The sequence below is a fragment of the Phalacrocorax aristotelis genome, chromosome 4 (assembly GCF_949628215.1).
Source record: "Phalacrocorax aristotelis chromosome 4, bGulAri2.1, whole genome shotgun sequence".
In the NCBI taxonomy this organism is placed as follows: Eukaryota; Metazoa; Chordata; class Aves; order Suliformes; family Phalacrocoracidae; genus Phalacrocorax; species Phalacrocorax aristotelis.
In genome coordinates this window covers 52,617,812-52,633,061 of record NC_134279.1, presented here as the reverse complement: position 1 = coordinate 52,633,061, position 15,250 = coordinate 52,617,812, and the positions used below count along the sequence as shown (strand labels likewise).

Sequence of the window (15,250 nt, the reverse complement as noted above, 5' to 3'; positions counted from 1 at the left end):
GGTCCCTTAGGAATAAAAGCAAATCCTGGTCCCTGCTGTGTGAGGACGTTGGTAAGGCTCAGTGCTGATAGGGGTGGGATGTTAAGCAGGGCTGGTTTTCTCCCAAATTAATATGAAGCCCTGCCCCTCAGCTTCTTTATTCTCTATCACACAGATGTGAGGTTTTGCTGGTTTCATCAATTTGTAGTTGGGTCGCTGACAGAGTGACAACTCATGCAGATAATAATTTGGTATTCAGGCTTTAATTATGGCTGCAGTGACTTCCACTTACCCCTACTAATAACCCAGCATGCTATCCAAAATACAATCGGTACTGATACATGAGCAGCAAGTGTTAAGCATGTCTTGGCATAACTCTGCCCATTCCAAAGGCTTGTCTCAGAGGAGGGGGAGCACTGGGGCAGCAACTTCTGGTACAAAGAGCTGCTCTCCAGGGAGCATAAGCTGGGAGAGTCGTCATTGCCTGCCAGAGCACTGTCTGCCACACCACTTCTCTACAGTTATGCCAGGGATTACCTGCAATTTAAGGAAGCATAAAGGCAGCTGAAGTCAGTTGCATCCCACTCTCCAGGTTTGTGGAACACAGCAGCAGGATAAATATTCTGTCTCACAGTTTTTTCCCTCCCAAACTAATTATTGTTGCATGATAGTTAAAAGATTAAAAGGCAATAGTGTAGAATCACTGGGCCCATTTGCCTGTAACCAAAAGAAATAATTTCCAGAATCTCTTTTTCAGTAGATGTTCAAATACAAAACCTTGAAGACAGTTTGTCAGAAGGAGTGAAAGCAGAAAGAAGAGTTAGGTGAAAGCAGTGGTTCAATCCTTATGCTAGAATCGTGCTGGGGCATATTTTCCATGCATTACAAGAGGTATTGCCCTTCCCAAACCTTATCTGGGAAGCAAAAAGCTAAAGGTGTTTCCACTGAGAAAGTGATTTGCTCATAAATTCGTATCTGAATCCTTTAAGCAAGGACTAAACCTGGAGAAGTTAGTGGTAGACAAAGGTCACCAAAATGAATTTGTCTGATTTTTTCAATCAAGACCTCACAATGAGAGTAAGGGTGAATCTCCTACCACTGCTGGCTTCAAACATTCCCTGGTCCATGCTATCTCCCAAGGTGTTTGTGGGTCTTGTCCAGAAAAGTTCCAGATGGCGCGGGCCAAAACTACAATAAGAAGCATTGTAATAAGTAAACAAGAGGGATAACTGTATGTCAGTACTTGAGCCCATGTTGTGTCTAGTTTACTTATACAGATTCTGCTGAGTCCTTGAATGAGGTGCCCTTCTGTCCTTGGCGACTGGCTGCTAGATGCATGTGCTCCAAGTTTGATTGTCACTTAGCCTACACCTCCCTCTGACAGTGCAGATGAAACAAACCTATGTGACTCAGCCCAGAGCTCTTTTAAGAGTGGAAATCCCCAGTTTTGGAAAGTATTTTGTTTGTGGTACTTTGTTTTTGTCTTCATTGGATTTCTAAATCCATCTCCTGGATTTCTAAGTGAGAGGGAAGGAGCACTTGGAAGCAATTGTATAGCACTATATAGGAAATAACTATAAGGGAATATAGGAGCCAACTCTCTTCTGATTGTCTGCACTGTATTGGTTTAGCCAATACAGTTCAGATTTTAAACAGTGCTGCTACTGCATGGTACATGGCAGACAGGGAATTTTGGTGGTGGAGTGTCTTACCTAGTAGCGTTGTGCTTGCTGCTGGTCGCTAAACACAGCTGGAAGTCTACAATAACAACACATTTGCTTGTCTGTTATGTTTGACAGTTATAATTCTCCATCTCACTTCAGTCTATTAAAATGATTGTCCATACTGCAGAATAATACAAAGACACTTACTTTATCTTTTTATGTTGCTTTATTTTTAAGGGTTTGTTTTGCTTTGTTTAAGGAAAATAGGTAAGGAAGCTTAAATAATAGATCTCAGGAAATTAAATGATCACTACATCTTTAGTTGAACTGGAATGCACTTAAGAAAATAGAAGAAAGGTTTAGGTTAGAGTCATGGGAACTGGTGAACAAAGCACCAAAAAGCATGAAACCCCGACACAGGCATAGTAAAGATTTTCCAGATGTGGAATTCTTTCTATGGATCAGTAGAGTTAGCTTAACTTATAATGATTATTCGGGGGGGGGACGGGGACGGGACACGACTTGACGACGTATGGCTCATTTCTTATCTCTCAGTCTTTTAATATAACTAAATGCAATTTACTTTGTTGAAGATTTTAATCTAGATTTGCTTTATGAAAAGATGTCTGTTTCTTATTCCTCTTAGTTTGTCTAATGTGGCCTACATAGCTTCTCTGGGAACGCCTTTGAAATCTACTGCAAAAAGTTAATATATGTTGCAACTTCTTAGGCTGGAACCTTTCTTGGTTTGTTTTTCAATGTCAAGTTCCTCATTAAAAACAAAATGATGCCAAGTTTTGATTACAACTGTAACATATATATATATCTTTTTGTAACATATATATATCTTTACAGTTTTTAGTATGGTCTTTGGTTATGTTTGTGTTTTTTATATTCTTATGAGATATGCTCATACTTTTTTCCTTTGCTCTTTAGTCAGCTGAAGAATGGCCTTGACTTATTGTATTCTGATCATTGATTTCTGCAAATTTTAATGTCCCTCTAATTATTGCTAGAAAGATTCCTAACATGTAGAGGGCTTGCTTTTGCTGTGTAAGTTATATAGTATTCTTAATTTGATGATGGATAGTTGATACTGTTTTCTGGAGGAAATACATGCCTCTTACAAAACATAGGAAGCATTTATGTACTAAAATTATATTCAGTGTACATGTTAGAGCTGAATATTCAGTAGATTTTTACTACACAGTACCATTTGTGACACATTAAAAACTAATTCAATATTTGTATAGTGACTTATCCACTGGAAATATTGCAAAACTAATTTGACATATTGGGCAAGTTTTGAATAGGTACATAGAGGGTTATGATGTGGCTAAATTTTATGAAAATCAGTGGTAGGGCTATCATTAATTTATTGAGGAATGGGTTATAGTGATCAATTTCTCTGACATCAGTTTGTCTAGACTTTTCCTAAACCTGTGTAAAACTCTAGCATCCACAATATACTGAGGCAAGGAGCCCCATATTTCAGTTCTAGATTGTGTGGAGAAATGCCTTTTCCTGTTTGTTTTGAACCTGACACTTTCATTTGATGTCCTCTAATTCTTCTATGGAAAGAGACATGAAATTGCACATGATGTCAAATGGTTCTCAACACAGAGTAATCAAACATAGATAACTATTGTGCTGAGAGACAAAAAAAAAAAAAAAAAAGTGCAAAAACTTTTAATCAGAAGGAATGGCAGGTATTAATTCCCTGGCTGAAAAAGCCAGTACCACTTTCAAGGTAGCAGTGAATCCTACTCTAACTGTGTGTCAGAAACACTGTTGGCTACTTGACCCATTGTTACTATCTGATCCTGCAATAGTTAATTGAGTGGCAGCTAAAAGACATTTTTTCCTACAAATGCTGGTCTGGATCCATGCTTCAAAACATAGAGTCAGACTTAAGTTGCAAGGGTGACCTGTACAGAGAGTAAAAGTCTGAGATCTTCCTCTATAAGTGTGAAAGAAATTTAGGAATCCTAGAGACTATTCCCTCGAGTCTCTTCTAACTTTCCAATCATTTTCCAGCCACAAATGCTCTGATAATGATGAAATGATACCTGATAAAATTGATTAACCTGATACAGACTTTATAGTTTTGTTAGAGCAGGTATATCAGTTATGAATGTGAAATAGAGCCCTGCCAAAGACAGACTTGTGCTGACACAAAAAATGTAATTCCACTCAAAGAGTTAGCATGAGCAATACCATCAGAATAAGTCCTTGGCACTCTGAAAATTCTGGAGTTTCATCCTTGCTTCAATATACTCCCACAGTAACTGCAAGAGCAAAACCTTTTAGTGTAGGCATGAGTTTAGTTCTGTAAACAGTCCTTTATGTAAATCAACTGATAGATAACAAACTCTTGACAAAATTCTCAGTCTTTCTTTTTCTTCCTTGCAACATGAAGAAACATTGATTCCAGGATGACATTGTAAACTAGGCAACCTGCCTGGAGGAAGCAGTGGTTTATTTTTTTTTTCCTTGCCTTTTAACAGATATTTCCACTGCCCTTCTCTAAATTCAAGCCTGTATTTTGATATATATTAAAATTCCTGGTTACTTTCCTCTTTGCCTTTCAATTCTGCTTATAGGTGTCTACTAAGATATGGTGTACCCGGCTTGCACTCTGAAATTGGTTACCAAATATCTCTTCTTCTTTTAGGCCAAAGTACAGCAGCAGGTGCAACTGAACCCACTGCAGATTGGACCTTAAATTAATACCTACCAATTGAACTAAAGAGGCTATTCACTCAGAGAAACTTTCAGATAAATCATTTTAGACTTGGATTTAGCAAACTTCTACTCACAAGCTTAGTCCAAACTCATGTGACTGGAATGATTACCTGCAGGAATAACTCTTTACAAACTTATAGTTTATAGGCAATTTGGCAGTTGTGTCTATCAATAAACTTGGCTTTCAGTTCTTTATTTGTAATACTTATGAATTAAGCAACAATTTCATGCAGTTATCTGATTCTTTCCTAAAATGCCATGAAGGGGTGATTCACAAATGGGCCAAAATCAACACAAAGGTAGATTGAAGATGGTAATAAAGTATGAGGCATGAGGCAACTGACTGACTTTGCATATAAGAATCATTCACTGGTTCATTTTAAAGATCAGTGGCATCTACCATACGCTAGAGAATCAGCACGTGATTTGATTGCCACTTCCTGATACATGCAAAAGCAATCTAATTTTACAAGAGTATTTGCAGAGGAGATTTAAGATGGCGGCTAATCTTGGTGACCAGATACCACAAGGTATTTAAATATCTTCCAGATAATGAGAAACACCTTTTGGCAGATATGGTTAGTATCTTTTAGTTTATAGACAATAAAAGACCTAGTCACTCAGGCTGAACATACCAAGCAGATACAGCAATTCTCTCAAGCATCACTCGCTATATCAGAAGGCATTCAGACCACAAGTCAACAACTCTAAAATGGGAAAAAAAACCCAGTCTGAGAAACCTGTGATGCTGCAGTTACATACAGCCCTATCATTGTGTTGCCAAGGACAGTTCCACATCAGGAAGACATTTTGCCTCCAGGTGTGCCTAATCCAAAGTGTGCTTTTGGGTGTCTCTGACCTGCATTTTCCTTAGAGGAATGTAAATAAGCATGACTTCTCATCAAACATCAAAGAGTTGTCTCTTTTCCCTAAGGACTTGTGAAAAGGAGCTTTTTATTCTAATAAGACAGGAGTTTAAAATGTGCATGTAAGTACCTAAAATATATAAACAACAAAACCCTGTGCTGGCTTTGTGGAGTAAAGTCCATGTCCCAGGTGATCAGGGACTGAAACCATTTCTTACCCTTCTGTTTTAACAGATGCAAAAAGAAAAAAGTTATCTTGCCACACTTTTTTAAGTGCTCTAAGGTCTTAGTGTTAAAGATGATTTAAAATTGTTCAGCACTTTAGCGCATCTTCAAAAACTCTGAAACAACTTAGCAGTACAAGTTCTATTTTCAAATATGAACACAGGAGCATAATATGATCTTACTGATGTTTTGAATGTTGTCTAAGAACCCAAAGAAGTAAAGAGCAGCTTATTATATTTTTCAGAAATTATTAGATATCTTCATAATTCTGTGCCATGTGCAGATTTTACTGCCCAAAGGTAATCTTTCCTGGGAACCAGTGTACAATTAGCAGGTGTCATAACATAGATATTGTTTTTCATCCTCAGGTACCTAAATAACTGTGAAAATGTAGCCAAAAGTTAATTTTAAAAATTGGCTCTGGGCACCTCAGCTTTTCAGAAGCTGACTCTATTTCTGGACACTGAAAAAGAGAGCCCATCATCTGATTTCCAAATCAACAGTCATGTCACTACTTTGGAAACCATGGCCTAATGATTACATGTCACTATCAATTAGGACGAAGTGAACTAGTTTATATTTCATCTGAATCAACACAAGTCTTTACCATGAACTCAGTCCGAACAAAATTATGCTAGAAATTACTTGATTAACTGGTTGTCACCATTCTTTGTTATGCTTGTTATAGCCAAAAAAGCAAAGGAAGAACAACTTGTTCATGTTTGCTTTGATTTAAAAGCTATTTTTGGTCAGGGACTACCTCGTTTAGAATGTTTCTGGTGTCCAATACAACAAGAGATCACAATTTGAACTGGGTAATATAAAAGCTACTGAACTACTGTGTAACTGGTAACTAACTTTATACTGAAAAACAACTTTATTAAGATTAAATATATGAAAGTAGCCAGAATACACTGAGTACCAGTATACAGTCTGTATGGTGGTTAAAATGTAAGCGCATTGTAATTAGTTATAATGTAATAGTAAATTGAATTTGCTGAAAGTAGCAAATTCATAAGCCTTCTGCTGTATTTTCTGCTTTGACAACAAAGAGCTCAATCATGAAACATTGTTTCCCACAATATTTTTGCTTGCAAGTTGGGATTTTACAGTCTGGAAGGGTGGATAAATAAATGATAAAAACTGGCTGGAGAGCAGCTCTATGGAAAAGGCCCTGGGGTCTTGGCAGACAGTGAGTTGCACATGAGCCAGCAGTGTGCCCTGGCAGCAGAGAGCTGGCAGCATCCTGGGATGTATCAATAAAAGCATGGCCTGTAGATGGAGGGAAGGGATTATCCCTCTCTATTCAGTACTTGTTAGACCACATCTGCAATAATAAGGCCAGTTTCAGGATCCTCCCCATACAAGAAAGACATTGATAAAAAGGAACAAGCCCAGGGGAGGGCCACCAAGCTGGTCAGGGTCTGGATCACTTGGCCTGTGAGCTGAGGCTGCAGGACTTGTTCAGCCTGAAGAGATGGGTTTTGGGGTCCTACTGGCAGCTCCCTCGGACCTCATGGGAGGACAACAAGAAGACGGAGCTGGGCTCTTCACATTGTGTGTGTGAGGATGACAAGAAACAACAGGCATAAACTGAAACCAGAAAGGATCAGACTGGATCTAAGGAAAACTGTCTCCTCCATGGAGTCAGTACAGCAGTGGAGCAGGTAACCTACAGAGATTGCACAGGTTCCATCCTTGGGGGTTTTCAAGACTGGACTGGATGAAGTCTTGAGGAGTCTTGCCTGACCTCAGGGCTGGTCTTGCTTGACAGGAAGTTGGAGAAATTACCTCCCAAAGGTCCCATTCCAGAAAGCTATCCTGAATTATCCTTTGTTAACTGTATTTTGCTAATAAGTGAAGTCTGTTTTGAGAGACATTCTTACAACTTCTCAATCTGTGATGAAACTTATATTATTAATGTCAAAATATGTTTAAAAGACTTCAATGCTAATGCTTGGTTTGTTTTTTCTTTTTTCTAATCACATAGTTTCTGAGATAAAAATAACTTGCCTTAACAAGAAAAGTACATCTTCCCTTAAAAATGCATTTGATTGGCCAGAAAAAGGACAGCTGAAAGATTTAACATGATGGCCGGCAGCAGTAATCACTCAGCTGGCACTATATACATCTTTATTCCTATGAGGGAAATATCTTGATTAGAATAAGGTAATTCTATTACAGAATTTAAGAAGAGACAGCAAACCAGCAAAAAAATAAAAATTCAATTGTTCACCACAGAAATATAAGGCACAGAGACACTGCTTGTTTTCTCTAAAGCAAATATCAACATCTGAATATTTGTTGAGGAAGTATTAAAATTTGTTTCCATAATTAACACAATCATAAAAGTATCTAGAAAAATATAGCTACAAAAGCATTAAAGTGCATGATATAGACAAATGCAGTGTAAAAATAATGGTATATCCTTGTTATTGGCCTATAATAATTCAATTAAGATTTTCTCTTTTAGTATTTTGAAGGTCTGAATAAGTGAGACTATATTAAAGAAATGAACAAAATTAAAGGCCTTTGAAGATAACAGCATATCTTGATTTAAGAAGTTTAAGAAGGACAGGGAACTGCTTGAACATGTCCAGCGGAGAGCTACCAAGACAATCAGGGGACTTGAGCATCTTGCTTATGAGGAAAGGCTGAGAGACTCTGTTTTTTTCAGCCTGGAGAAGAGAAGACTGAGAGGGGATTGCATCACCACCTATAAATATCTGAAGGGTGGGTGTCAGGAGGATGGGACTAGGCTCTTTTCAGTCGTGCCCAACGACAGGCCAAGGGGCAACGGGCATAAGTTGGAACACAGGAAGTTCCACCTGAATATGAGGAAACACTTCTTCCCTGTGAGGGTGCCAGAGCAGTGGCACAGGCTGCCCAGGGAGGCTGTGGAGTCTCCTTCCCTGGAGACATTCAAAACCTGCCTGGATGCGTTCCTGTACCCCCTGCTCTAGGTGTGCCTGCTCAAGCAGGGGGCTTGGACGAGATGATCTCCAGAGGTGCCTTCCAACCCCTACCGTTCTGTGATTCTGTGATTTAAAAAAGCTCTTCCAAAGCAGTTTAAAAACAGGTCCACACTGATGGCCCATACTAATGCAGGTGGAATAAGAAAACAGAAGCTGGCTAAATATTTAAGAATTCAATGCACAAGAGGTTCTGTTGGTTCTTAGATACTTCAGATGTACTTGATTATTATGCAAAGTTCTAAAGGAATTTGGTTTAGCCTTCTGGAAAACACCTGCTTTCCTGTTCAGGCATGGGACCTGAACATTTGCATCCTTCTTCAGTGGTATACAGCCTTGCTGACTGCTGGCTCCCACTCAGAGTGTATTCACATTATCTGGCCCCTACCCTTCACGTTTTAAGACTCAAGAACATAATATACAACAGACAATCATGAGGACTTTTAGGGGTTGTCCTGCTTCTGGTGCACTTAGCATGATTTTAAGTGGACTTTCAGAGGAAAGCTGCAGTCCCATGAACTTTTTTTTCCTCTGAAATCTAAAGAAAATGACCAGAACACCTTATGATTAATGAGATTTTGGCTTCATGCAGTGATATATGCATTTTAAAGTTTATGTGTTTATATCCACGTGCATACAGTGAATATGGTGTGACTTTTAAAATTTATTTCTTCAGAAGAATAACTACAGTAGTGTGTGGTTAATAAGCCACTAAAATTCAAATACCAAAAAGCCATGACATCAGCTATTTTACTGCATTTAGAAAAAAATAAAGAAAACCCAACTAATAAACACCATCAGGAACCTTAACATGAAATGTCAGCTTTCAGTATCTGTTGGCATCACAAACCTTTTCTCTAGTAGTGAAATAAAGGACACGGGAATAAAAATATATCTATTCACATCTATTAGTGTTTGGCAGACATCCATGCAAATTCTGGCATATTTTCTGTAACTGTTTTTTACCATGAGAGATTGAAGTGCAAATGCTCACCTGATATTTTTATTTAGAAAACAAACACTCAGCTAAAACAAATTTTATAACTGTTGCAACATCAACAGTAAAAGAAAGATTACCTAGCTAGGAACTAGTACTTCATGAGGTCTCACAAAAACACTAAGACGACTGTTCTACTAAAACCAGCTACAATACTTACAAAAAGGAACAATTAATAATTCATTTTGTCCAGTTTATTCTAGGATACTGGCTAGAGATGTTGTATAGCAGCCAGAAAACTAGTAACTGTGCCAACTAACTTGTATTTCTCTCCAGTTTATGTGGAAACTTATACCCTGTAGCCAGTCAGATTAAATTTTTTAATGTGTGCTTTAGGTTCAAAGTAGATTATGTATGGATGACTTTATGAAAACAGAGCATCCAGTGGATACTGCTCATAGAAAGAATTGATTTCTTTGGATCTAGGACGTGTTTGTAAAGTCTAGTGGAGCTTTTCTTTTTTTCCTTTTTGATTAGAGCTGCATTTAAATTAAACAAAATGAAAAGAGCTCTACCTAGTATGCCAAGCAGTCGGTCTTTTATGTGCCTTGTTTAATGACAGTGAACCTGTCGCTACTGGATTTTCAAGGTCCTCCACTGTGAGTTCTCACAGACGGGCATGACCTGCCTTGTCATCACTCCATCACCTCCTGTTCTGCAGCTCATCTCACCATGGGGCTGAGCACCAAGTGTTCTCCCCAGCCTGACACCAACAATTAGAGTCTGTGGGAGGAAATACCCTGCCGCTAAGGTCCCTTTTATTGTCTGTGTATTTGTCTTCCTTGTGAATCAAAGGCAACCAGGGAAATTAACACCTAAGGACATCAAATGTGTACTTTATTAAATAGTATCTCTACCAGAAACCTAGAAGAGATGCAGAATACCTCCCCTCCCCCCTCAAAAAAAAAAAAAAAAAAAAAAAAGGGACCTGTTCTCTACTAGGTCCATACTGTAGCAATAACACCAGGGAGCTTTCAAAAACTTTACATTGGCCAGAGATCCAATGAGGCTGCTGTTTTTCTGCTTAATACTTTATTGTCTTGTTTGCTTGCTGATCACCAATACATAGACAATAAATGTGCTATCAAATCTGTTCTACTCCATGTCAAAGACTAACACTTTTATTTGTGCTGAATTAGACCTCCCTAACCTACTAGTTACAGAGAGTACTTAGATTTACCCAAAGAGGTTGTGCGCTTTTTTCCACAGTATATCTTTAAAGCAAGAGGGAATATTTTGATAGAATCATGAAAGCTCTTAAAGACCTGTTCACTTGCTATTCTGCTAGGGAATTTTGGCTGCTACCTATGAGTAGTGTCACTTGCCTTTTTGTATCATGTGTTCTGTGTTTTTCAGTTGATCCAAGTTTATACTTAATAACTAAACTGTAGTACTCAATGACTTAAAAACACCTTATTCTATTTTTAAAGCAGCAACTCTTCTAAATGTGTGTTCAATCAAAATACCACAGGGCTGTTGTTTTATGCACAGGAAAAAATTTATTTATTATAATGCTGAATATTATGGACCAATGGTGTTCATATTTATTTAGAGCTAGACTAAACCTTCTGCCCTGTTTATGTGATAGCACATAGTTTCATCACCTCAAGAGAAATAAGCTGTGTTAGTCCCTGACCAGATGTGGATATTCACTCTGCCCCTCCTGCTGGCTCTGTTGTAGCAATGTTTCTAAGTCACAGAGTTCACTATTTCCTACAAATATTTGAGGGTAAGTTGGGAAATCATGAAGTAGGTCCACAAAGAGACTTAGGCAATACTTCTAATATTGACTTATAGCCATTTCAACTTTGTTTTAGGAATATTGCTCCAGAAACTGAAGTTAGCCCTGAATTAGGAACCTCACAGTGGATTCATCGACTGAATATTGGTGTCTACGTTAGGAGCCACCTTGACTCTACAGTTAGTGGAGGGTTAACCAATACCATTCATGAACTCTCATGTGCGATTCACATCAGTAAACCAAATGCTGACATATAGCCATGTGAACCAAAGGTTCATAGGTTGATTATTTTTAGACTACAAATGAAGCCAGTATCATTAACTCTGACACAGACACTATTATTGACAGGTGAGATGAACCCTCCATCCTTCAAATTTCTTTGAGGACAGAATTTCTCTAAATGGACAGAATTTGAGAATAAAAATCACAAGTCAGCAAGGTAAGTAAAGGCAAGGGAATACACAACTTACTCAAAAGAAAGTTGAATGCATCTGAAAAAAACAGTTTTTTGAAGCTGGTTGCTGGCCTGCATTCCTGATTTAGGTGCTGACAGTCCCAACCCTAAGTCATCTCTTGGCTTGAGCCATCATTTTCCCTGGCTGTGCTTGATCTTAACTTCTACCTTAAAAGAGTTCTTTTTGAAAGATTTATTTTTTTCACCATTGCCAGAACTGTTAACGATATTGAGACTTCTTAAAAATTAATTTCTCAGAAATGCTGATGCCACAGTACACTGTTCGCAATGCCCTAATTCACACAACTTGAAGCAATAGTGTACACAGTTAGGTACAGCTGACATTCTGCTCAATACACTGATCATTTATAGATTTTTGCCAAAGGGACTCTGCAATTACAGGTTTTACTGCACTTTCCACTGTAAAAAAAAAAACAAACAACAAAAACAACCACCAAACCAAAACAACCACCAATAAAACCCAAACCAAATCAAAAAACCAAAGCCAAACTGGTTATGAAACTCTAGAGTTATTATTGACAAAAGTAGCAATGTTTTCTGATTACCTTTGGTTTTGCTCTAAATAGAAAATTAGTGTGTGGGTTGGGTTTTTTTTTTTTTTTAAGTACTCCACCTGAAAGTTTATATTTGATGTAGTCAAAATTTACTGTGTGTTGGAAAATATATAAAATCGAGAAAATATTTAATTTCAAGTACTAACAACTGCTATAAACTTAATCAATAATGTGTGAACTTCTAAGCTGCCTAAGCAGCTTGATCCATTTAAGGTTCTAAATGTTTGGTTGCCTATAGGAAAAGCATTTGAAAGTATCAAAGTATCTAGAGTCTACAGAAACGAAAGTCTTGTAAAAACAGGTTTTTATTTATGTATATAGAATTTCTGAACCAGAAACACGGAAATAACAGCCTTTCTACTTCCTTGTATTTCTCATTCCAGTCCTAGATCAAACCACATAGCATTAAGCAGGAAAGATGGAACTACAAGAAATTATTACTTCAAATTCTCAAAATGAGAAAAGATGTTTAACTAGACATTTTAGAGTGCATTTTTAATCCAATTTTAGTTTTAATACAATGCTATCCAATCTCTTTATCTACTGTGTTATTAGTATTATCAGTAGTGAAATAAACAACTCCCTTTTGTTCTGTAATATTTTGTAATATATTTCAATCTGTTTGTAATAATAGTAACTGGGAAATGTTAGATTGTTGGTATTTCCAAATAAATATGAAAACTTGTATTTGTTTTGTTCTCTTACAGCAGACATGCAAATATGCCTTTTTTTTTTTTTAAGGCTTTCAGACCTTACTTATGGCTTGTCATTCATGAGTCTTATGCAATGTCATTTATCTGGTGAAGTGCAAGCAGCCATGATCAAACAACTGCTAGCTAAATTGCAAAACATGAGACATGAATCAAGATCTAATTGCACTTGAAAAAATTAGCACTAACAACCCCTAGAACCAAGTGACTTCATTCAATAGGCCTTTTTAAAATAAACACCTCCCTAATGCATGCTTAATATTTCTAAAAAAACAATCATAACCTCGGGAGCTCCTGAGCTGCAAAGGGTTAAGTAAAAGCCAAAAGATTAAAAGGCAACCACGTTTCTATTCACAGTCTAGCTTCTGCTCATGTACGTGGAAATGTCAGCAAACTGACTCCACATGGCATGAAGTTCTACCTAGTATTTGTAATATTAAATATAATGTTGTCCACAAAAAGCATAACACTGAAGTCTGGGCTGGAAGGAGGAAGAGAGGACATATACATATGTACATGTTTTACAGTGTATGTCAAAAATACATTTATTTTCTACCATCATCAACAGTGACACGATAGGTAGTTTGGACACTGAAGAAGTAATCATAGAGCTTTGAGTTTTATTTATGATTTTATAAGCTGTTAGCTACGGCAAACACTTGTTGCAGATCTATTCCTCTAGTATAAAACTGGAGTCATCATATCTCTATGCCCTGAAGGGTTTTTTAAATTACTTTCACATAGCTTTTAATCTGGTATGGTACATAATTGCTAAAGATGTACAAAAACCTATAATGTCATATGGCTGCGTGACAAAGTATTTGAAATTAGCTGCAAATGGTAGGGCCAGTTATAATCAGTTTACATGTTTGGACATAATTTAAAGAAAGCGGCCAGATACGAACTGCCTCAGAAAAATGAATATCAAATAATACCACCTGCAAAATCTATAAAGAAAATGCTTCTTAAATATGGGTCACAGTTTCTGAATTATTTATGATCTTCAACAGCTAAAATAGCAACATCCTGACCAGACAGCTCCATAGCTTTTACATTACTGATTAGCACTGTTGCTTTTCTCTCAAAACCTTTTAAAAAACTTATTTCTCTCCCTTAGCAAGCAAAAGAAAATAAATAATCCAAACTAAGATAACACAAGAAAATATCACCACCAAATATCAGACATAAATCAGGATGCCAGGTGGCATTTGGCCATTTTAACATATTTTTCAAGCTACATTTGAAGTACAGTAGCACAATATCAGTTAAAATAAATGATGAAGAAACCAACAGAGATTCTACAGAACTATAATGCTAAGAGTGGAGTGTTCCCTAGAGTTTAACACAATTCACCCATCTGACAGTGTTTATCAGACAATCACTAATACATTTGACAGAACAACACCAAAGTAAATATAGTGTTCAGAGAACAGAAGAGAATAGGAAAATAACCTTTCAATACTCTGGAAGTACTTAGCCAAAATAATAATTTTTATCTCCAGTGAAATACTCCAGGTAACTGAAATTTCCCACCATACTTAAAGACAGACAGTAAAGTCCACATGAAGTCATTAGATTCCACTGACTTGAACAAACCCATTGGCATCCATGTTTGTCAAGTGAGACATGAAATAAATCAAAATAGATTTTAACACCAAGTAACAAGTTAGTATCTAGAGGAAGACTAACGTATAAAAGGCAGCTGCATTTCAACAGGGTACTTTGTAGGATAGTTTCAAACATCTTTATTAGTATCACACAGAAAGCTGGACTGCTTTTCAGAGAGAGAAAATACCCTATTCAGGAAACAATGAATAACCTTTACACAGACATTTGTCAGGTCTGTAACCCTACACATTCAAAACCCCACAGTGGAAGCCCGTCTTTTGTCACTTAGTTAAGTAACACTGTATTCCCCAAAACAAATACAAGGAAATGAGAAAATAAGTAAATATTTACTCACCAGCCTTCTCCTTCTCTGAAATAATTGGCATAGCCTGAAAGAAAAAAAATAAGCAATACCACTATTAAAAAATAAGAATTTAGGGAAACATCATAAAATCTTAAGGTAGATTTTATGAGTGCCCAGAAGGTCTAGAAAGAACTGAGGTCTCACTCCGTTAGCACTCTAGAGAGAACATACAGTTCCCATTTTAGTGGCTTATAAACTATTATGAAACTAATTACTGTTAAAAAAAAAAAAAAGGACTAGGAGAGAAGGGAGGAGATGGAGTTAATAAGATATTCCAATGATTGCATTTTGAAATAATCATCCTAGAATACATGCCCACAAAATTCCACGGGGAAATTACTAAATAATTC

General features: G+C 37.1%; 1 protein-coding gene across 3 annotated transcripts in view; it reads right to left on the bottom strand.

Annotated features, from left to right (window-relative positions):
* The window catches only part of DLC1 (DLC1 Rho GTPase activating protein), a 242,579-nt gene that overhangs the window by 122,719 nt on the left and 104,610 nt on the right, over window positions 1-15,250 (bottom strand). For all 3 annotated transcript variants that reach the window (XM_075091412.1, XM_075091411.1, XM_075091414.1), the window contains one exon: window positions 14,892-14,925. In XM_075091412.1, the coding sequence (XP_074947513.1) occupies window positions 14,892-14,925 (34 nt within the window). The remainder of the gene's footprint in view (window positions 1-14,891; window positions 14,926-15,250) is intronic.